This window comes from Ursus americanus, chromosome 1 (assembly GCF_024610735.1).
Source record: "Ursus americanus isolate L20-20 chromosome 1, mUrsAme1.1.p, whole genome shotgun sequence".
NCBI lineage: Eukaryota > Metazoa > Chordata > Mammalia > Carnivora > Ursidae > Ursus > Ursus americanus.
In genome coordinates, this window is record NC_142127.1 from 13,283,814 (window position 1) to 13,308,287 (window position 24,474).

The window sequence follows — 24,474 nt, forward strand, 5'->3', positions numbered from 1 at the left end:
ATCTCTGTCAAATAAATAAATAAAATCTTAAAAAAAAAGAAATTATACCAGCTTCTTGATATTAACTTTCCTCATGTCAAATTTGAAGTGAGACCCATTCGACCTTGGGTGTGCCTAGTAGTAAATGTGCTAAGAGGGACTGCTTCTAGTTTTTGGAACAAAAGACAGGAACATTAAATTTTGTTACAGATAACATGAAAAAGGTAATTTGTTTTCAATTATCTCCACTAATGAAGATGAATGAGGTAAAAAAAAATGCTCAAAATTCATTTAAATGGGAAACAGTCATTGCCATAAATACTTGAGGATGTTAATGGTATAAATTTTCTGGTTTCACTGCCTAGAAGTTTTCCTGCACCAATTAACCTACTAGGAATGAGCACCACGTACACTAGAGTGAAGACCAGACTTGAAGTAGAACTTGACTCTTACTGGTCCTTTCTTCTTTATTTCTATGACACCTCGAGTATGCTAGGACACTAGGCTAAAGGCTTTCATCCCAAAATGTACATCGCATCAGCAGCAGAGAGAGTGTGTGTGTGTGTGTGTGTGTGTGTGTGTGTGTGTATGTGGTGTGTATGAGTGTATGCATGTGTATATCTTATATTTGTATGTTTGTCATTTATCTCCTAAACATATCTTAATGATAATTAAAATAATTACTTTTATACTGAAAAAAATGAGTACTGAACAGAATGTAAAGTAAAAAATCTTGATTTTTAGTAGGAAACATGAGATTTCAATAACACCTCCTTTAAACCAATAAGGACTAAGGTTCTACTGGTAAAGCCAATGAAATCGTTCAAAATTTCCACTAATGAAGATGTAAACACATGAAGGAAATGGAAAATTTCCTAGAGGCAGGGAACCATAGCTAATCTCTTCAGATAAGAAGGTTTAATAATTTATTTGTATTTGGAGAATTACCTAAAATATTACATTTTTTAATGATACAGGTAATAAAATGTAGAAAAAGTGATTTCTTCAAATGCCTAGATTGTGACAAGTAAAACACTGGATATTTTTAAAGCTTTGTGCCATTGGAAAGATGGGTATGATGATTTTATTTTACCCTGAATACACTGAAAAAATATGAGCAATATCAAAGAAGTCTGTCATGGCAAGTGTTTTCATCACACACAAAAAGAAATAGGGCCGTGGGAAACTTTTGGACACAATGGATATATTTATGGCATTAGAATGTGATGACAGTTTCACAGGTATATACTTATCTCCATCTCATCAAGTCTTACACAAAATATGTACACTCTTTTGTATGTACCCAGAGCAAAGTACAGCCATTTGTATGTATCAGTTTTTATTTGTTCTCAATAAAGTGACTTAAAAAATTAGGAGTCTGTTATGAGATTTGGAAATACACTTGTATACTAAGTGTAGAAATACACTGATATAATATTTGTATAATTTAATGTATCTGAATGAGTGTAAGACAATTTTTGTTGCCAGACTGTGATCAAATTTTATATCTCAGTTTAACAGTTGATGTATTTATCTCTTAAATATATTATTTATAACTCAGTTCCAGATTATAACAATAACCTCTAAACCTAGCTCTTTGCCTGTAAACTCAATTGCTTACAGTCTAACCTGAACTCTTCCACCAGACCTGTCCTTTCATGCAGGAATTCTCTTTACATCATGCCATCCTCAAAACCCTCTGTGGTATCCGATCATCCATGCAAACAGCCGTCAGTCTTTCATTAATTGCTCAGTGCAACCAGATATTTATTAAAGCTATATTTTGCCTTGTGCTAAAATGAGTTTTACAAAGAAGAAGGAGGAAGAGGAGGGAAAGACAGAGAGAAAGAAAGAGAAAGGAAGGGAGGGAGGGAAGGAGGGATATGTTTAGCATATTCTGTATTCCATCTTCTATGGAAAGCATCATACGTCAGCTGTGGTAGACAGCAATGTAAATAAATAAAATATTAAATAATTTGAGATAAAAGAGAAGAATGTTAGAATCGTGAGAAGTAAGTAATTCACTTAGCATGTAGAAATATCAGAGAAAAATTATCAGAGAAGAGGAATATTTTAGCATTTTGTATTTTAGTCTTTGGACAAAGACTTCGGATGAAAAGAAAACAATGACCTGGTACACAAAGGGGAACGAATCAGGGGCATGAAGGAAATTACCCTCTGAAAATTGCAGAGTTTGGTCCACATAGAGAAAAATCTGTGCTTCTTCTCTGCAGTGGAATGGCAGGAGGCAGATAACATGTCACCTTAGCTCCATCCCGTGTGTCACATCAATGACATTTTAGAACCTGTGGGAGCTGTTAAGAATCTGCATTTTCAACACATAGCTCTGCAGATGCTGGATTAGAGTGGCGAGCGAGTGAAGAAGGCATATTTAGGTGAAAGATGAAACAACTGAATTACAGTGTGTTACGGTAGGAAAGGACAAGTGGGAGTCAAATTGATAGCCAACATTCATTAAGCAATTACTATTCTGTGATGGCTAATTTTATGGGTTAACTTGGCTGCGTTATGGTGTCCAACTGCTTGGTCAAACATATTTTATGAAAGCAATCAGTAGATGTGATTAACATTTATAATTAGTTGATTTTTAGAAAAAAAATAATGTGAGCGGTCCTTCTCCAATCAGTGGAAGGCTTTACCAGCAAAAACAGGTTTCCTGAAGAAGGACTTCTGCCTCAGGACTGCAGCTCAAGATTATAAAATTAACCCTTATCTGAGTTCCCAGGCTGCCAGACTGCCCCGTAATCTCATGAGCCAATACCCTAAAATCTCTCTTTCTTTTACCCTCATTCCCTTTAGAGAGAATCCATGTGTGTATATATATATACACACACACTATTGGTTCTGTTTTCTGGAGAATCTTGACTTGGGCACACGCCCCATCTTATTTAAACTTCAAACAAAACTGGGAGTGGTTGTGATTTTCTGTCATTTTTAATATAAGTAAGCTCAACCTTAGAACTGGCAGCATTCCTTACGTCACAAACTGCAAAAGGAACCTGGGCTTGAGCTGAGGTGTTTTGAATCCTAGATTTCAAGTTCTAATGAGTGAAATGTTTTTCCCTGCCAAAGCTCAAACCTGTTCATCTGATTTTCAAAGTCTTTAAATTCCTGTGGTAGATTTACATATGAATTTCTATGAATTCATATACTTATGCAAATCTTGAAAATGTCCTATGAGTGATTTTTAACTTTTATAAGACAAAGTTATTTTTGGAAAAAAAAAAGAGGGGGGGGGCTTACTCTCTTAAACCAGAAGCCTTTCCAGTTGAATGATCAAGATATTTTTTCTGTTTTAGGGCCCACCATTTCTTTTTATAAAGCATTTACTACAACTAAAGTGGTCTGTTCACCACTTGTCTAAATAATGCATGTCGTACTGTATCAGAGTTTTGTTTCTTTTTTCTCCACAAAGTTTGCCACATTCAAATTGACTTCTTCCATGTCTACTTTTAATGCAAAATTCTCCCTGTGAGCTCTAATTCTGACCCTCTTATCTATAAATTATGTCAATCTCTTACCTCTCTTTTGTACAGCCAGGGATTTCTTTTATAGCAAATAAAATTAGAAACTGAGAATTAAGGATGAAAAATTAATTGTCTTTAGTTTATAAACACTACAGGACTCTGATTAATTTAATGCAAAACTAATTAAAGTATTGTAATGACTCATCTCTAATAAAATCACATTGCTGAGTTTGCTGATGGCTTCAAATATTGACAGAGCCTGTCATACTCACATGAAATGGACCATTAGCATTTGTGGAGATGCATTCTTCAATTTATATTGAATTTATATTTACACGTACACCAAGGAGAACCTTGACAAATATGGACTTTATCCCAAAACTTTCCCAAAGGACTTTGGGATATGGCTTTACAAAGAACTTAGGCTTCATTCCCCAAACAACTAGTGAAACTAAAACTCCCAGACTAAAATGTCAAGTGACAAAGGTATTTTTTTTAAACTTTTTAAAAAATAATAAAAATTAACACTTCTAAAATACTGTATGTCAGATTTTATCCAAAGAGTTTTATACTTATACATTAAACACGAGACCAGCATTTTTGGTGAAGTACGGTTACTGCCACTATCTTAGGATAAGGAAAGGAAGTCATACAGATAGTAAGTAATTCTGAAGGTCAACAGCTAGTAAGAAATGGACCCAGGATTTAAGCACCTGAAAAATGATGCCCATGAGAGAATCTACGATTTTTATAAACCTCCGGTCTTTTTTATGATTTTATCAACTATATTAAAGAATAAGTAATCAATAACAAGTAGGAATCATTAAAGAAAATGCATGCAATTAATACTACTTCCTTGAGGGTATCAAATTATGATTTTGGCACAGGTGTAGGTTCCTCTAAGGCTTGGAGAATGACAGTTATTTAAAACAAATGGAAGTTTCAAAGAACCTCCTAAGGATCCTCCAATGACACAAACATGAAGTTGTCTAGGGTTTCTGGTTTCTGGAAGGTTGGGTGTTTGGAATTTGCCTTTGGTGTAACAGACCAGCTCTCTGGTTGACAGGATCAGAGTAAAACAGGTAGGACTAGAGCCCCTGTCCATGTCTTGCTGCCCACTCACCATGTCCATGGATACACTGATTCATGCCTTCTCTGAATCAAACATCTCCATATCTAGCATATCCTACGCAGCTTCTGCTGCCACTTTTTAGGAATATTATAATGGAATGGACCCAGAGATAGTCAAATATAGTTGTACTAAATACAGTATCACAAAATTTCTTTAAATATGCAAAAGATAAAGGCAAAATACTGTTTTTAATTCATAATCCATTGCAAGAACATCTTAATAAAACAGAAAATACAAAAATTGGAATGGAAGAAGCAATAATGTCATTACTAAGAAATAATATGACAGTCTGGAAAAACTAGGTGTTAGTAAGAATATGGCATACAAAGGGAACTCACACTGTCACTGGCAGGAGTAAAAACACTCAAGCAATTTAGAAATCAATTCGGCAGTGTGTACTACATTTGAGCATTCACACGCTATATGACCAAGAAATACCACTTCCTGAGTAATATCCCCTTAAAGTCTTTATACTTTCACCATGAGGCATGGACAAGAATACTGTGTTGGTCAGACTGCTTTTATACATCAGTACTTCTCTTCTGAGTCTGTGATAATTTGAAAATCTAGTATGATGAGAAATCTTCCCCTACGAGACCACTGTCAAGTGTAAACCACTGTCTTAAATTTCCACCCTGAACAATGCTTTAAGAAGAAATAAACTTGACAATGTTATGGGATGGAAATTCCACAGAACTCGACCTTGATATTCTTGGATCTCTTCTAGGTTCCATTATGAACTCGCAGTTTAATCACACATTATTCTACAAGCCCTTTTTTTCTTCTTTAATTAATTAATAAAATGATACTGTTATTATTTTTATATTATTAAAGTGGAATACTAGATAAAAGATGTAAAGGTAAATAGAAAGCCTCAAATGTATTAGGATAATGTGCACAAGGAAGTGACTTCTGTAAACATTTTCCATAGGACCGTGACTGACAGTACTTGGTGAGGACCAATGCCTGTGCTTACCAGCTGCTGCCCTTGGACACCCCAGGCTGCATACTGCAAGACGGAATCCTCTACTTCTGGAGGATTTAACTCCCAAACTTCCCTTGAAGAAAGGTAAATATTTTACATGAACAAGTTGACACTTACACCAACAGTTTAGTTGGACAATTGCTCATGAAAACCAGAAAACCAAAGAACTTACCTAGTGTGTATGTTGTAAATCACATACGAAGCGGTATAGGAATAATGAAAAATCTGAAATTAAAAAAAAAAGAGAGAGAGTTATGGACCCTAGTTTGGAATAAAAGCTCCATGGTAAGGTGTAGGCGTATTCTTGATCAAATCCAGGCAATCCAAGAACCAATTTTAGAGAGCAATCAGAATGTGAAATATTACAGTTTTGAGCCTTACTCCAGGAGTTTCATGACTGTTCTGACCATCAGCTCAATCCCTTATTCAGTTCACTCTATTCTTAATATAATTGTGATTATATTGTTGTCTTGCTCGAAATGCTAAATGACTCCTCACTGCCTATAAAATAGAGTTCAAGCTGCTTCACCGATGTTCAAGGATATTGGTATTTTGGGTTCTGCATGCTTTTCCAGCTTTACCGTTTACTACTTCCCTTTACCTAGTCTATGCTTCGGTTACATTAGACGAATTCCTCTTGTGTGTCCTGAACTTTTTCAGGTTCTCCCTTCCCCTCCCCAGGACATCCTAGGAGAAAACTTACACGGATACTTTCTTTTTTCAGCATACAATTATAAAAACTTCTTTTTTTCCTATAGTGGATATACACTGCACAAATATAATACTGTCAATTAAAACTTCCTAGAAGTCAAATTGTTATTTCTTCTTGCTGCAATAATAGCTTCAATTACACATGATTGGCCACATATTTGGTAAGGCAATACTAGTGTTGTCTCTTTGCATGGAAATTGCAATTGTTCCACCATCTATTATAGTATTGTGTTTTATAATGAAGCCTTATTCTCCTACGCCTTTAAACATAACTATTAAACCTAAGATTGCCTTTGCTATAGAGTTGTAGAAGCAAAAATAATTTTTCCTGGTGTCTGTTTTGGCGTTCACACTGTATTCTATAAAATTACATATTTGACTACAAATCTTAAACCTTGAATTTACTACTATAGCTGACAAAAAGATAAGAAATGTGACTACCTCTATAAACATTTTTTTCTCCCATCTCAGAAAGTTCTGTTGCCAAAGCAAACTGCCAAGTGAGCACTTCATCTTCCAAGCAGACAAATGTGCCAATGACGTTATGGGTAAAAGAAGTCTATCTGTTCACCCTGTCTGTTAATTACCTAACACACTGTAGCTGAATTCTAGGCTCCCATGCATCTTGAGAGAAAGAGTTCCTGGGCATTACTGTTGTAGTCAAAGTAGCCCAAACAACCAAGACAAACCAGATATAACAACTAAATTTTGCTCTCTTTCTAGAATTCTTGTTATAGAGGTTGCTGGCTCTTCTTAATGTATGAATCCAAAGGACTCCCAACAATGTCCTACAAATGAGGTACTTCAGGGAGAGGGATATATAAACCCACTTTTTGCTTCGTAGTTCTTAGCCCAATATGACATTTTCCCCTTAGCTCATGCACTGAGGTGGAAGACCACAATAAAGAAATTAATCTTGACTTGTGTGCAAATCCAGAGCAGGTGGAAGTAACAGGTTACAGGGTTTCACCTCCTCTACAGGTGATGTACAAAGCCAGGAGTTTGCCATCTGCAGATAATTAGAACCTAGCCCTTTGTTCCTAGCTTACAGCTGTCCTCTAAATCTGCTCATCTTTGGTGGGTGTCTGCGTGCGTGTGCATGCTTACTCCCAGTAGATCTCAAATACTTCTTGTTTTATAATTTTCCATCATTAAAAAAGCACTCTATGCCCACAAGAGAATATAACCAGTATGGATTAGGAGGGATCCTGAACAGGGTTAGAGGTGGAGGTTTCCTTTTGTTTGTTTGTTTGCATAATGTTACAGAGATTTCAAAAAGGAGATTTTCAAAGACAACTGTATTTAGCTTTACTGAACACCTGTATTGAGGTGCACTGGTCTAAATTCACTGTGTTAATCTGCATTCTCTCTCTCTCTCTCAATCACTCTCCTCCCTACCCTGGCTCCTTCGATAGCATGTCTATTATTATTATCATTTCCTCATTTCCTTTTATCCTAGATTCCTCTTCTACATTAACTAGGTAGGTCTTATTTCAGGATGAGAGGATAAAATTGGAGTCACAAAGGCTAGGAACAGTCTTTTTCCTGTAATGATTGGCTGCTGCATAATGAGAGCCAAACTGAACATCTGATGAGATCCTTGGGGAGAAAGACATTTCACAGCCAGAAATCACATATTCATCGCATCTCTGCACATGATGCCCCACTGCCTGTTACAGAGTGTGAATGGTTAGGGCAAAGGTAGTGGGAGTGGGGCAAACTTGAGAAATACGATGTAAAAACTTGATCAAAGCTTACTCCTGGAAGCTGGCCTTGAGATGTCCCATCGTTAAATATCATGATGTCAAAGGTACTGGGTGGTACAGAAAGCTTCATAAGATCTGGCAATCCAAGCTCATCCTTATCATTTCTACATTACTTTGGGAACCTCAAGAAGAGGCTGATTACTTAAATGTTTATGACTGAGAGTGGAATAATTGGTTCTCATTACTTGCTGTAGTTCTATTCTATAGGTCATCGCAAACACTGAATTAGCAAATACTGAACCATAGCCTCCTCGAAGAAATACAGGCATAGATTCCTGTTGAGTGTCTGGTTGCAACGTTTTCATCAACGCATCAGTACATAACCTTGTTTCATGTGCATTTCTTTGAAAAGACACTGTATTTAATATTTAATATTGTTGATTCCCTAACACTGAACTCATGGCCAGCAGCATTATAACTCATGCCTGAATAAAATTTATCTGACATGTGTGCTTTCCCTGTAGAGCACATCACAGCCCCTTGTACCTAGCGACACACTAGACAGCACTTCAATACTCTGCTTGGGGGGCATTTTAAACAGCAAACCCAGAAGCAAAAAGCACAAACGTGAAAAACAGAGCATTAAAAAGACCATGAAAAGGACACTAATTTACAGTATGACAGCTGAATCAAGGAGGCAGAGTGTCATCTTGTTTGATCTCAGCTGGGAAAGTGTGTTTGTATCTGGCAACTCAAATGTTCTGTGGCTCTGCACTGTCTGGGAATGCCTAAGAAAGCACAGCAAGGATTGATTTTGAGGTTAAAAATAAATTTTAGAAAGCAGGTGAATTTGGAAATCTGGAATCCAGAAATAATGAAGATCAACTGTACTGGTAATGTAGACATAGCATGATATATTACTGGAGGAAAGAAAAAAGCAGGCACATTTAAGGCCTGCCAGAACCTGGGCACAAGAAAAATACAGTAGTTCTCCGGAATGGTGGCATTCACATTCTGTAAATGAAAACTAGCTACCGCCATTCATTTATCAAATATCTGTTAAGCAACTTCTTTGACACATGCCCTGTACTAAGTACTAATAAAAAGAAAAATCATGATTATTTTAAAAATAGGATAAAATACAAAAGAATACCAGTTGGTAATTTTTATTTATTACTGTATTTTATCTGTCAGTTTATAAACATTTATTGAATACAAATTATGTGCAACTCATAAATTAAGTACTTGCCAAATGCAAAAGCCATAATAAAGGTAATTCCTGTCCCCAAGGAGCCCTTGATCCAGTCAGGGTGACAAGGTTAAGAAGCATTACATTAGTTTAGAGCACTCTGTTGCAGGCTGTGATTAAATTAGGATTTGTAGATTATAAATCTATAGGTTTTCCAAGATGCAATTATTCTTTTTGGTTTCAAGATTGTAACTTTAACAGTAATAATTTTTGAATTCAGCATATACTATATACTGGACTCTTCCGAGTGCTTTAAATATATTATTTAACATTTAAATGCACCTTAAGAAATAGAGGCTATCATTTATAATTCACATAACAGGCTCTGGAAGCACTGGAAGTTTATGTACGAGACAGAACAATAATTTGAGCTCATGTCTGTCTGAATATCGTGACTTAATCTCTTTGCACATTCTCTTTCAGGGAGCTGGGACAGGAAGCACTACTCCAGCTTTGCAAAAGATTCATTTCTGAAAGACCTATTAAGCCATCATCCAAAGATTTATTGACAGGAATAGGCATGAATTGATTGTGATTACCGCAGTGAAGAGAGATTTCATTTTGGAAAGACGATCTAACAGATCAGATTAAAAATGTAAATCCCCTTCTCCTTTAGCTGTTTTTCACAGGTTTTTTTTTTTTTCTTAGAATATCAGTTATTACCTAACACTCTATGGAGATTCATGTCAAGGAGAGTTACACTTACAAGAAAAAAGAACAGGGCACTCTAGTAATTTATGATTAAACCAGAGGTTTATATCTCAGGGTGCCAAAGCTTTTTCTGCACTGCAGTTTAACAGCCGAATTGGTATAAATAGCATGCATTTTCATGGCCTGGAGAAAATGTAAAATAGGATTATGGATTTAACATTGACTCAAACAGTTAGGAAAACTAAAATGTAAGGAAGCAAGTCTCTGAGTAAATAGCACTTACGAAAGAATGCCAGTGAAAGAAAAAAGACAGTACAGGCAAAAGGGCATTATTTTCTCTTGGAAGTAAATGGTACGGTGATGCCAAGTTTGTTCTAGGATAATGGAATATCTTTCAAAATGAGTAAGCAGTGACTCTGTTGCTGGAAAAATTTTATCTATATTATGCAGTGAAGAACTAGACTATTAGGATACTCTAATGTAGTAAATACAATTCATAAAATTACAAGCTGCAGCTCTACAGAAATAGTTATAAAACACTGTATGAAAAAAGCTTTGTGAATACTGAACAAGAATTGGTTGAAAGGGAAAATAAATATGGGCAGAAATTAAAGGTATATTAATATTTATTGACAAGTATTTTAATCTGCTTTCTTTTGTTTCAGCATCTAATGTTCATCATAAACTTTTAGATATTGTTCATCCAAGATATACAGTTAAAAAAACCAAGATTGGAATCTAAATCTTACAGATTCCAAACATGTGAGGACAATTTTAATGTGGTACCACAAAAAGGAATTATGCAGGATTCTTTGATTGTATCACCATTATGGTAGTAGTAGACATAGTAAAATACTCAAGATGGTGGAACGAAATATAGATGTTGGTGAAAAAGATAAAAGTTTAGGTGTTGCTCGAATTCAGCTCTATTACACCAAAACCTATATGAAAAAACAAATAAAAATAAACTTGCTAATAGAAAAAAAGACTATCTGCCACAAAACAAATTTAGTCATTCTGGTCGCCTGTAGGCAGCATGATGCCATCACCATACAAGATACACAGTCAAGTAATATTTATATTTTTCCTTGCTTTAATGGGGTCTAGCTGTGTTCCAGTCTGGAAAAATAGGGTATTATTTGGGCTATCAGTATTCATCATGTACTCTCTCTGAATTGCATAGTATAGTCACCCTGAATTGAAATATGATACTTTCAGCATATATGTAAGTAGAAACCTAATGTGAGATTGTATTAGGTAAACATGTTTTCATTTAATACATTTATTTTAGTTAAGAAAATGGATGGCTGATGATCTAAGTTTAAAAAGCCGACAGCACACCAAAAATTACCTGGGCATCATTTCTCAATTTCAGGTAGGACTGCGGTGCCTGGAATATAATCTAACTGGGCTAAATATTATCAACAGCCAGCACAAGAAGAATATACTTTATTATACAATAGGAGATCTTTGGGTGAGCAGAATAGATCATTCTCCAATACGTTCCCTGTTAAATAAATTAACTGCTCATCATAAACAACCCCCTCAAGTTGTTCTTAGAATTCAGTTCATGAGATGTCTATAATGCAAATTTCATTTCAGTGATACTCCATAACCCAAGTTTCTCAATTATTTGACATGGAACTTCCCCCATAATATACCTCTGATTAAAGTACCAACCTCACTGACAACGCCACTCTTTGTAATAAAATATTTTCATGTACCAGACCTTTCCACATTAATTAATGCAAATGAGCTACTTTCACACCAACTGGCATTAAACTATTTCCAATGTACCATCATTGAAAATATCTGGTTTGATAACCCGAATAGCATTTAAAGGTCAATTACTAACAGTGGTGCAGTAGATTTTCAATTTGTACTGAAATAAATTTATACATCCTCTAACCAAGTATAAACTAGTTTTCTCTCTAGCCTGTCAATGCAGAAATAAATATATTGCAAGAGGACAGAGTGAGAAACAAACTCAACATAGTTTCGAGGTAGTGCTAGAACTAGAAAGGCAAGAATGAAAATCAATATTTCCATATATAGGTATTTTGCAGGTAAGCCAAGTATGTAACTTAGAAAAGTGGTCATTCATTCCCCAGCAACTTTGGTGAAAAAGTTCTTTCTTCATTTCAATGGCATCAATTCTTAATTTATGTTTTCTTGAGCAACTTACTTAAAATATTTAATCTGCTCAACAGAAAAATGCAGAAAGCGGGATATATCCAACTGTTTTGTTACAAAAATTAACGGACAAACTATATGGAAATTATTTAGTTATTACACGAGGTTATACCAAGAGACTAAAGCAAGAAAAACTCAAACATACTTCAATTGGCAACATGTTACTTTCTTGACTAAAAGTCTTACTAACAGAGGTTCCAACATGGCATAAGAAGACCCTTAATTCACCTCGTCCCACAGACACACCAAATCTGCACCTACGTATAGAGAGATTTCTCCAAAGAATTGCTGGCTGAATGAACAGCTTCTACACAACAAACACTAGAAAGACCACATAGACAAGGGTAGAAGAGACAGAGACACAGTAATGACAGGAACCCCACCCCCTAATGTGATACCTGCAGTAGGGAGAGATATCACTGAAGGGTCTGTCAACAGACCCTCCCCTGCCCTGGGGCACAGCCAAAAACAAGTAAGCAAACAGAAAACAACTAAACAAAAACAAAAACCCCAGTAGTTTAAAGGGCAACTGGAGTCTAAGTGAGAAAAAAAAAAATCAATCTATTTACTAACCTTAGAGCATCTGACACACAGGTAGGGAATTGCTGGAACTCTTTCTAGGGTCAGAGGTTCTAGCGAACTCCATTTTTTATGTTCCTTCTCCACCTTGATAGCAGAGGTGGGAATAGGGTCTACACACTCTATCTGGCCTGCCAGGGATGCCCCAGTGCACTTTGTGTTCCTGGCATACAGCAGCTCCAGCAATCTCAGCAAGGCAGCCCAGTGCTACACATCTTGGGATTACCCCCAGCCTCAGCCCCAGTTGGCTAGACAAAGCCACCAGGCATACACAGTTCATAAAAAAGAATACTCTGACACAAGACCACTCCTTCAAGACTGGCAGAGGTAGCTATACCACCTAATTCATAATGTTTTTATGTATTTGTTTAACATGGAAAACCAAACAAAATGAAGAGACAGAGGACTAGGTCCCAAATAAAAGAATAAGATAAAACTCCAAGGGAGGAAAACAAAACAAACAAACACTAATAAAACAGAGACTAGTAATTTATCTGATAAAGACTTCTAAGACTGCTCAACAAAAGTGGGAGAAACATGGAAGAACACAGTGAGAATGGACTTCAACAAAGAGAAAATATAAGAAAGAACCAACCAGAGCTACAGAATATAGTAACTGAAATGAAAAATGTGCTCGTGGGAAGCAGCAAAAGGTTAGATGATACAGAAGAATGGATCAATGCCCTGGGAGACAGAATAGTTAAATCACACAAAGAGAAGAGAAAAAAAAGAAAGAAAAGAAAAGAAAGAAAGAGAAAAAGATTAAAAAAAAAATAAGAATACTTTAAGGGATCTCAGGGACAATATCAAAAGGACTAGCATTAACATTAGAGGGATCTCAGAAAGAGAAGAGAGAAAGGGGGCAGTAACTTATTTGAAGTAATAATGGCTGAAAAGTTCCCTAACCTAGAGAAAGAAACAGACATCCAGGTCCAAGAAGGATAGAGAATGTCAAACAAAATGAACCCAAGGAGATACACACCAAGATATAATATAATTAAAATGGCAAAAGTTAAGGTAAACAGAATCTAACAGGCAGCAAGAGAAAAACAAATTATCACATATAGGGGAAACAATGTAAGACTATAAGCTGATTTTTCAGCAGAACTTTGCAGGCCAGAAGGGAGTGGCAGGATATATTTGAAGTGCTAGAAGGAAAAACAAACAAACTTAAAACCAGAAATATTCTACCTGTCAAAGTTATCATTCAGAGTTGAAGGAGAAATAGTTTCCCATCCAAGCAAAAATTAGAGTTTATCACTACTAAACAAAGCCATAACTAGAAATAGGAAAGTATATGAAAGAAAAAAAAATCTCACTGGTAAAGGCAAATATATAATAAAGGCTGTGGATTGGCCACTTAAAAAGCTAGTACGAAAGTTAAAAGACAAAGATAGTGAAATCATCTATAACTACAATTAGTAGTTAGGGGGTACAGAAAACAAAAAGATGTAAGATATGTCATTAAAAAAGAAGGGTGGGGAAGTTAAACTGCAGAGGTTAGAATACATTTGATCAGTTTAAAATAGTCTACTATATAGGTAAGTCAATATGTATGAACCTCATAGTAACCACAAACTAAAAACCTACAATAGATTTACAAAAATAAAGAGAAAGAGACCCAAACATAATGCAAAAGAAAGCCATCAAATCATAAAGTAAGTCTAAGAGAAGAAAGGAACGGAAAACTACAAAAACAACCATAAACAAATTAACAAAACAGCTATAAGTACATACTTCCTAATAATTACTTTAAATGTAAATGGGCTAAATGTTTCAATCAAAAGACATCGGGTGGCTGAATTAAAAAAAAATGAAAACAATAACAACAACAAAATAAGACTCAGCCATTGAAGGAAACAGTACAGAGGTTTCTCAAAAAATTACAAGTAGAATTACCATAGGATCCAGGAATTCTACTACTGGGTATTTACTAAAAGAAAAATACTAATTTAAAGAGATATGTGCACCCCTATGTTTATGGCAGCATTATTTACAATAGCCAAGATATAGAAGCAACCCAAGTGTCCATCCATAGATTAATGGATAAAGAAGATGTAGTATATATACACAATGTAATATTACTGAGGCATAAAAAGAACGAGATCTTGCCATTGGCAACATGAATAGACCTACAGTGTATAATGCTAATTGAAACAGGTCAGACAAAGAAAGATAAATCCATATGATTACATTCTTATGTGGAATTAAGAAATCAAACAGAGAAAAAGAGAGAAAGAGAAAGAGAAAGGGAGAGAGAGAGAGGGAGAGGGAGAGAGAGAAAACACTCTTAAATACAGAGAACAAATTAATCATTGCCAGAGGGGACATGGGTGAAATAAATAAAGAGGGTTAAGAGTACACTTATCATGATGAGCAAGGAGTAATGCATAGAATTAGTGAATCATTATACTGTACACCTGAAACTAATGTAACACTGTATGCTAATTATACATCAAAAACAAACAAACAAAAACCAAAAAGACAAGACCAAGTTATATACTGCAATCGCAAAATATTTCAAACCAAAAGGATACACAGACTGAAAGTGAAGGGATAGAAAAATATATTCTATGAAAATGGAAAGAAAAAGAGTTGGACTAGAAATACTCATACTGGACAAAATAAACTTTAAAATAAACACTGTTACAAAGACAAAGAAGGATATTACATAATGATAATGTCCTCTAAAAAGAGGACATAACATTCATTAAAATTTATACATGCAACAGAGAAGCACCTAAATATAAAAAGCAAATATTAATAGACATAAAGAAAGAAATTGGCAATGACACAATGAGAGTAGGGACTTTAATATCCCACTTATGACAAGTGATAGATCATCCAGACAGAAAATCAATATGGAAACATTGGCCTTAAAACACAGAGTAGACCAGGTGGACCTTATACACACACACGCACACACACACACACACACACACACAATACTTCATCCAACTACTGAACACATATTCTTGACAAATGCACATGGGTCATTCTTCATGATAAATCACTGGTTAGGCCATAAAAGAAGTACCTATAAGTTAAAGAATGTTAAAGTCATATCAAGCATCTTTTCTAACTAAAATATTATGTAAGTAAAAATCAATTACAACAAGAAAACTGGAAAAAACACAAATAAATGGAGGCAAAACAGCATGCTACAGAACAATCAATGGGTCAACAAAGAAATCAAAGAGGAAATAAAAAAAAATACCTGAAGACAAATGAAAATGGAAATACAATATTCCAAAATCTATGAGATTCAGCAAATGCAGCTCCAAGAAGGAAGTTCATAGTGATACAGGCCTACCTCAAGAAAAATCCACCCCCCAAATCTAATTTACACCTAAAGGATGCAGAAAAAGAAAGCAACAACAACAACAACAATAACAACAACACAACAAAACAAAGCCCAACTTTAGTAGAAGAAAAGAAATGGTCAATGATCAGAGCAGAAATAAATAAAATAGAGACTAAAATTTCAGTGAAACTAAAAACTGGTTCTTTGAAAAGATAAAACCAATAAACCTCTAGCCAGATACATCAAGAAAAAAAGAGTGAGGGATCAAATAAATAGAATCCAAAATGAAAGAGAAGTTACAACTGATACCACAGAAGTACAAAGGGTCGTAAGAGAGTATTATAAATAATTATATGCAAACACATTAAGAAACAACTAGAAGATATGGATAAATTACTAGAAGCACACAATCTTCTAAGATTAAATCATGAAGAAATAGAATATCTGAATAGACTAATTATAAGTAATGAAATCATATCAGTAATTTAAAAACTCCCAAAAAAACAAGGTTCAGGACCATATGGCTTTACAGGTGAATTCTACCAAATCTTTAATGTGTTAGTACCTATACTCCTGAAACTGTTCCAAAAAATTGAAGAGGCAAGCGGTACCCTGATATCAAAACCAGACAAAGACACTACAAAAAAAAAAAAAAAAAGAAAGAAAGAAAAGAAAGAGAAAATTAGAAGCCAATATTCCTCATGAACATAGATGCAAAAGTCTTCAAAAAATATTGGCAAACTGAATATCATACATTAATAGTATCACATAACACAATCAAGATTTACTCCAGGGATGAAGTAACACAGTTGGTTCAACATCAACAAATCACTCAGTGTGATACACATTAACAAAAGGAAAGGGAAAAATCATATGATCATCTCAACGGATGCAGAAAAAGCATTTGACAAAATTTAACAGCCATTTGTGATAAAAACTCTCAACACAGTGAGTCTATAAGGAACATACCTTACCATAACAAAGGGAATATATGACAAACCCATGGCTGACATCGTGTTCAATATTAAGAAGCTGACAGCTTTTTCTTTAAGATTAGGAATAAGAGAAAGATGCCCAGAATTGCCACTTTTATTCAACATAGTACTGGAAGTCCTACCTGTAGCAATTAGGCAAGGAAAATAAATAAAAGGTATCCAAACTGGAAAGGAATAAGTAAAATTGTCACTATTTGTAGATAACATGATACTATACAGAAAACCCTAAAGACTCCACTACAAAACTACTAGAACAGATAAATGAATTCAGTAAAGTTGCAAGATATAAAATTAACACAAAGAAATGGGTTGCATTTCTTTTTTTTTTTTTTTTAAGATCTTATCTATTTATTAGAGAGAGCAGGAGCCAGTGGGGGTGGGGAGAGGCCGAGGGAGAAGCAGACTCCCCACTGAGCAGGGATCCTGATGCGGGGCTCAATCCCAGGACCCTGAGATCATGACCTGAGCTGAAGGTAGATGCTTAACCAACTGAGCCACACAGGTGCCCCAATTGGCTACATTTCTGGATATAAATAATGAGCTATTGGAAAGAGAAATTAAGAAAATAATCCCATTTACATTTGCATAAAAAAAGCCCTAAGGATAACTTTAACCATGTTGGTAAAAGACCTGTACTCCGAAAACTATAAGACACTTACGAAAGAAACTGAAGACCATACAAATGAATGGGAGAAAATATTGTGCTCATGAATTGGAAAAATACTGTTAAAACGTCTATACTCCCAAAGCAATCTGAAAATTCAATGTAATCCCCATTTAAATACCAATGGCATTTTTCACAGAACTAGAAAAAAGAATCCTAAAATTTGTAAGGAACCACGAAAGACCCTGAGTAACCAAAGGAATCTGGAGAAAGTAAAACAAAGTTGGAAGTATTATGTGCCCTGGTTTCAAACTATACTACAAAGCTGCACTAATTAAAATAGTATTATACCTGCACAAAAACAGACACATAGATCAGTAGAATAAATAGCCCAAAAATAAAGCCACACCTATATGGTCAATCAATCTATGGTAATGGCAAAGGAGGCAAGAATATAAAATGGGGAAAAAGACAGTCTCTTCAATAAAGGGTGTTGGGAAAACTGGATGGCTACATGAAAAAGAATGAAATTAACTGTATTTCACCATTTATGAAACAAAATTCAGATTACAGACTTAAATGTAAGACCTGAAAGCTTGAAACTCTAGAACTCTAGAAGAAAATATACGTAGTAAACTCTTTGACATCAATCTTAGCAATTTCTTTTTTTTTTTTTTTTGGTGGGGAGGACCAGTCTCCTCAGGCAAGGGCAACAAAATCTAAAATAAACAAATGGGATTACATTAAACTAAAAAGCTTTGTACAGTGAAGAAAACCATCAGCAAAATAAAAAGGCAACATACTGCATAGAAGATAATTACAAATCATACATTCAATAAAGGGTTAATATCCAAAATATATAAATATGCTGCACAATTCAATATTTTTTTAAATAGTTAAAAAAAAATGGGAAGACTTGAATACACATTTTTCCACAGAAGACATAGAGATGGCCAATAGGCACATGAAAAAATGCTCAACATCACTAATCATCAGGGAAATGCAAATCAAAACCACCAGGAGATATCGCTTCACACCTGCCAGACTGATTATTATCAAGAGGGCAAGGGGCGTCTGGGTTGCTCAGTCAGTTAAGCATCTGACTCTTGGTTTTGGTCCCGGTCATAGTCTCAGGGTCATGGGATTGAGTCAAGCTCTGTGCTCAGTGGGGGGTCTGCTTGAGCTTCTCTATCTCCCTCTTCCTCTGCCCCTCCCCCCACTTATGCTCACTCTCTCTCTCAAATAAATAAATAAATAAATCTTTAAAAAAACAAGTGTCGGCAAGGATGTGGAGAAAAGTGAACTCTTGTACACTGTTGATGAGAATGTAAATTGACATACCTATTATGAAACAGCATGGAAGTTTCTCAAAAATTTAAAAACAGAACTATCATACAATCTGGCAATCCCACAACTGGGTATTTGAAGAAAATGAAAATACCAACTTGAAGATATATATGCACCCCTTTGATCATTGTGGCATCATCTAAAATATCTAAGACATGGAAGAAAACTAGGTGTCCATGGGTAGATGAATGGATAAAGAAGATACAGATAGGTTTATCTATCTTTATTTATTTTATTATATTATTACATTATATTATATATATGTATATATACATATATTTATTACTCAGCCAGAAAAAAGAATGAAATCTTATCATTTACGACAATAAGGAAGGACCTAGTGGGTGTTATGCTAAGTGAAACAAGACAAATACTGTATGATTTCACTTATATGTGTAATCCAGAAATCGAAACAAATGAACAAACAAAATGCCACAAACATGTAATGACTTGCAAAGAGGAGTTATTATATATAATTTACACCAAAAATCATAGATATAGGTAACTGTTGGTTACCAGAGCAGGTAGGGATGGGGTTTGGGCATGAGAGGTGAATGGGATTAATAGGTACAAACTTCCAGTTATAAAATTAATACGTCATGGGGATATACCTTATGGCATAGGGAATATAGTCAATAATATAAGAATTTTGTATGGTGACAGATGGTAACTAAACTTATAATAAGTATAATTTTCAAGAATGCATGATAATTTACATAAGTATTTACATATTAATAGCTATATGATCAGATTTTTCACATATTATACAAAATCTGAGATTATTTTCATTGCATGTTTATGTATATCCTTAGGATATATTCCCAGAAGTAAACTTTCAGGTCAGAAGATACTCACATTTTACATTTTGATTCACTTTACCACGTCAGATTCTGTGAAGACTGAAAACAATTTATACTGCCATGTGCTACACAAGTGTGTGTGTATGCGTGTACATTTGCTTGTTTTTTGGTTTTGGGGGGTTTTTTGACGATTTTATTTATTTATTTGAGAGTGAGAGAGAGCACAAGCAGGGGGAACAGGAGATGGAGAAGCAAGCTCCCCACTGAGCAGGGAGCTGGATATGGGGCTTGATCTCAGGACCCAGAGATCACGACCTGAGCCAAAGGCAGACGCTAACCGAATGAGCCACCCAGGTGCCCCTGCATTTGTTTGTTTAATGCCACAATAAAATAATGTTATCCATTGTGCTGATTCGGATTGTTTGAAAGACAAAAACAAACACAAAACATTATTTAGAGTTGTAATTTAAATTATGATTTAGCTTGACTGTCTTGTCATAGCTTTTAATATTTTGTGTTTATTCATTTGTGTCTATCAGAATATTTTTATGAGGATATTCTTTTATTTTTTCTTGTTGATCTTTAAAAGCTCTTTTTATATTATAAATTATAATTTTGTTTTCATGAATTCAGCAAATATTTTACCCAAGTGTTTGCCTTTTCACTGCGTATATGTTCTATAGAAAAAAATTAAAATCTTTATGTGATTATTTCTAAAAGTTATTTCCTATTTTAGACCTTAGTAGTACATCAAGAAAAGCTTCCCTAACTCAAAATTACAAACTTTACATGCTTATTTTTTATAGTAATTTTAAAATCCATGATCTCTTGTACAAACTTATTGAATCACTATGTAAAACATATGTAAACTAATATAACCACATGTCAACTACTCTTCAATAAAAAAATTTTTTAAATTTTAAAAAAGCATTTATATTTATTCTCTAAATCTTATTGAAATTATAGTTCATTAAAGATTTAAAATATTTGAAAGTCATAAAACATATTAATAATATTTATAAAATTTAAAAAAATAACATTCACGTTTTCAATCCACCTAAAATTATTTTTTTAAGATGTGAAGTATAAATCTAATCTTTTTGGTTTTTTGGGTTTTTTTTTTTTTATTCCCCAAATAAGCAGGGAATTGCCCAACATAATCAGTTTAGTTTTTTTTTTTTTTCTTTATTATAATGTTACTACTACATCCCATATATGCTTGATCTTTTTCTGGATGATTTTCATCTTATTTATTTCTTTGCCTTTACTTGACTATAATCACTACCACAGAACTTTAAAATAATTTTTTTTACATCTGAGAAGATTGCTTTATTTTAATCTTTTTTGTAACATATATGTACTCTAAATCTTGATGATCAAATGCAGGTCTCAATCTTTAGATTAAATTCTAGTTAAACTGAAAAGAGGATTCAATATTGTGAATGGAAAATTTATTGTTCGTTACCTTTCAGAGAAAACTTGAGTCATTTCCTAAAACACCAATATTTTGACTGTGATGAACACCATTTACTTGCTCATGTTTTTATTTAATATCTGCAATCATCGCATTAACCTAAGTCTGCACGATAACGTAGTAGTGGAGATTGTGGGGTGTTGAAGTGTTTGTGTGGATTGTGTGTCTGCCTCAACTTCTACTGTGCAGACTTGGACAAGTGACATAACTTTGCCTTAGTTTCCTGGAGATGATAACATCTTTGAGGAAAATCAACTCTTTTCTTTTAAAGGATGAGCAGTTACTGGAGGAGTTAATAAAGAGGGACTCTTAAAAGGGAAAGGGGTATGCGTTGTCAATATTTCAGAATAACTGACCTTGTGATAAAAATACAAGCAGACATTGATAGATTAATGCTCTCTTTTATATGCTACTTATGAAAAATGACCTGAATACTAAGCTGATGAGAAATATATGTATATTTTTTTTTTCCAAAAGGAAACAGAACTCAAGACAGAACTTTACAGAGGAATTATTCTAATGGTTATATTAATATCTGAAGAAAGTTGTATTCTCCAATAGCAAAGGTAACATAAAATCCCCCTGGCATCTCTATTTGTAAGGTTCCTGACGGCATGAATCTCAAATACGTAACAAATTGATTTTCAATCTCACATACTTCATGTATATTCAGCTGGACTGGCATGTGATCCATGCCATCCTGGTTATTACCCAAAACAGAAGTGTCTTCCAGAAGAGGCCAAATCTTCAGCCCTGAAGCTCAACCAAACCAACTGAACACTGAAAATGCCAAAGAGATTGTCCAGAAACCATCAGGTAGAGTAGCAACCTCTGAGTGGAGGTTCAAGAGCAGACTTTTTCTCCCTTAGGAAGCTAAATGCCACAAACATGTAACTATTTGCAAAGGGGAGTTTGTATATATGATTTACACCAAAAATCAGAAGATCAAGGGAAAATTATTTTAAAATTGAAGTATGTGTATCTGTTTTCTTCACTTCTGTTTCCATTTCTGCTTGATTCCAGAAGGCCAGTTTACACTTTGACTGATTAATGGTTTATGACTCCAAATTATCCTTTCCCTCCCCTTTATAAAAAATGTATTCTGATGTTCTTTAAATTTTCTGAATCATAAAATTCATTAGAAGCACTTTATAAAATTATGAATTCTAGGAGCTCACCTGAGGTGAGACATTGAAATCTGTATTTTACGGGGTGCCTCAGGTCACCCTTATTGTCAGGCAGGTTTGGGAATGTTCTTCTGCTCTATCAAAACCCCCTTTATTTGGAGCCAAAGTAATTGAACAGAACAATCGGGGGCTGGAAAAGTTTCATTACAGAATATGAGAAAAGGGATTCAGAGTCAGTGTTCTTCCCTAATGTGAAATTAATCATCCTTTTCAGTTTAGACTACAATAAGGAAGTTATTCTTCTAAACAAAAGTGGAAGGCTTTAAAATCTCTTCCGAATGCTATATCCTGATCAGAGTCCAGAAGCAATCAGGTATCAGATATCATTCCCAGTTCACACAAAGAGAGAACCTAGGCTCAGAGTAATAAACATTACTCTGGTATTACACACTCAGTGGTATAGGAAAACCACTTTTTAAAAGCACCATTGAAAAAAATGCTATATTTTCTTTAACTTGGAAGATATTCCTAATTGAGGCTTTGAACTTTCTGAAATATAAATAACCCCACAGATGAGAAAACAGTGCCACAGTTCTGACTTGGATTAGAAGAAACTAGAATGGAGATTCAGGGAAGTAGAACACACTGAACAACAAGTAGATGACAAAAACTGGACAGAAGAAATACAGTTTCTCAATGACTTGGTTCAGGCACATTGGGATTTAGTCTTAGCAACCCACAACATTTAAACTCCAATGACTACATTCTGGATAGGGGAAGGTTTAAGTTCCATATCTGGAAAACAAGGATGATAATTGGACCTACCCCAAAAGTTTATTCTGTGTATAAACTGAGACAGTGTTTGTGAAGTACTTGGCATACCTTCAGGGTTTAATAAACATTAGATGCTATTGTTTCTGTTGTTAGTAGGAATATCATGCTTGAAATAATTATGATTATTTAGAGTTTTTTTTTATTATACCGCATCAATTAATTTAGTCATCCTGAACTATACTGTGTGCGTGTGTGTGTGTGTGTGTGTGTGTGTTTTCAGATTCTATTTATTTGAGAAGGAGAGCACAAGGAGTGGGGGCAGAGGGAAAGCAGAGCCTCCGCTGAGCAGGAGACCCAATGTGGGGCTTGATCCCAGGACCCTGAGATCATGACCCAAGCCGAGGGCAGATGCTTAACAAACTGAGCCACCCAGGCGCCCCTATACTGTATTTTAATTATACAATTCTGAAATAAGTTAACTATCCAGGTATTCTTAGAAATATCTAGACTCCTTACACTCCTGATTAACAATTGCATTCCAGATTATGATACTTGGAATGGAATGAAGAGATAGAAAACATTCCTTACAAAATTCCTCCTTAGCCTGTATTGTTCCTAATTAGACACGTGCTCCATGATATTAACTCATTGACATGTATTTGTTAGTAAGAAAGCAATTAAATTAACTTATCCTGAGGCTGAATAAGAGATAGCCAACTCAACAACAAAGCTGCATTTGTTTGTAATACCACTCTACTAAATACCAGCATGCCCAAGGATAAGAAACAATACCGATGAAAATGAGGAAAAATAATAAAATCGCTGAAAGCATGTTCTGTCCAAAAATCAATTAGATTGATAATCTTATAATAAGACTGACAATAGAAAAAAGGGAAACAAAAATAGAAACATTGGAAATAAAAAGAAGAGTATCACCAAATCATTATAAGGTACTAACTACTTTATTGGTGGTGGTTAGTACAGTTCTATACCTATAAATTTGATAACTTAAATGGCATGAGCAAATTTCTTGAAAGACAGAAAACTACAAAATCTTCTTAAAATGAAATAGGTTACCAAGGCGCCTGGGTGGCTCAGTTGGTCGAGCATCTGCTTCCGGGTCTGATCTTGGCTTGGGTCATGATCTTTAGGTCCTGGAATCAAGCCCCACATCGGGCTCCCTGCTCAGCAGGAAGTCTGCCTCTCTCTCTCCCTCTCTCTCCCATCTCTTTCTCAAATAAATAAATAATCTTATAAAAAAGGAAATAGGTTACCTAAACAGTACTATATGTATTAAAGAAATTAAATTAATAGCTAATAAAAATTTGAAACAAAGAAAACTGCAGGTCCAGATGGCTTCATTGGTGAACTCTATT

At 34.8% G+C, this 24,474-nt stretch overlaps 1 protein-coding gene across 4 annotated transcripts in view; it reads right to left on the reverse strand.

Annotated features, from left to right (window-relative positions):
* DPP10 (dipeptidyl peptidase like 10) overlaps positions 1-24,474 on the reverse strand; it is a 648,232-nt gene that overhangs the window by 141,385 nt on the left and 482,373 nt on the right. For all 4 annotated transcript variants that reach the window (XM_087856800.1, XM_087856769.1, XM_045804069.2 and 1 more), the window contains exons 6-7: positions 5,757-5,809; positions 5,576-5,657 (exon numbers count right to left, since the gene is read on the reverse strand). In XM_087856800.1, the coding sequence (XP_087712926.1) occupies positions 5,576-5,657; positions 5,757-5,809 (135 nt within the window). The remainder of the gene's footprint in view (positions 1-5,575; positions 5,658-5,756; positions 5,810-24,474) is intronic.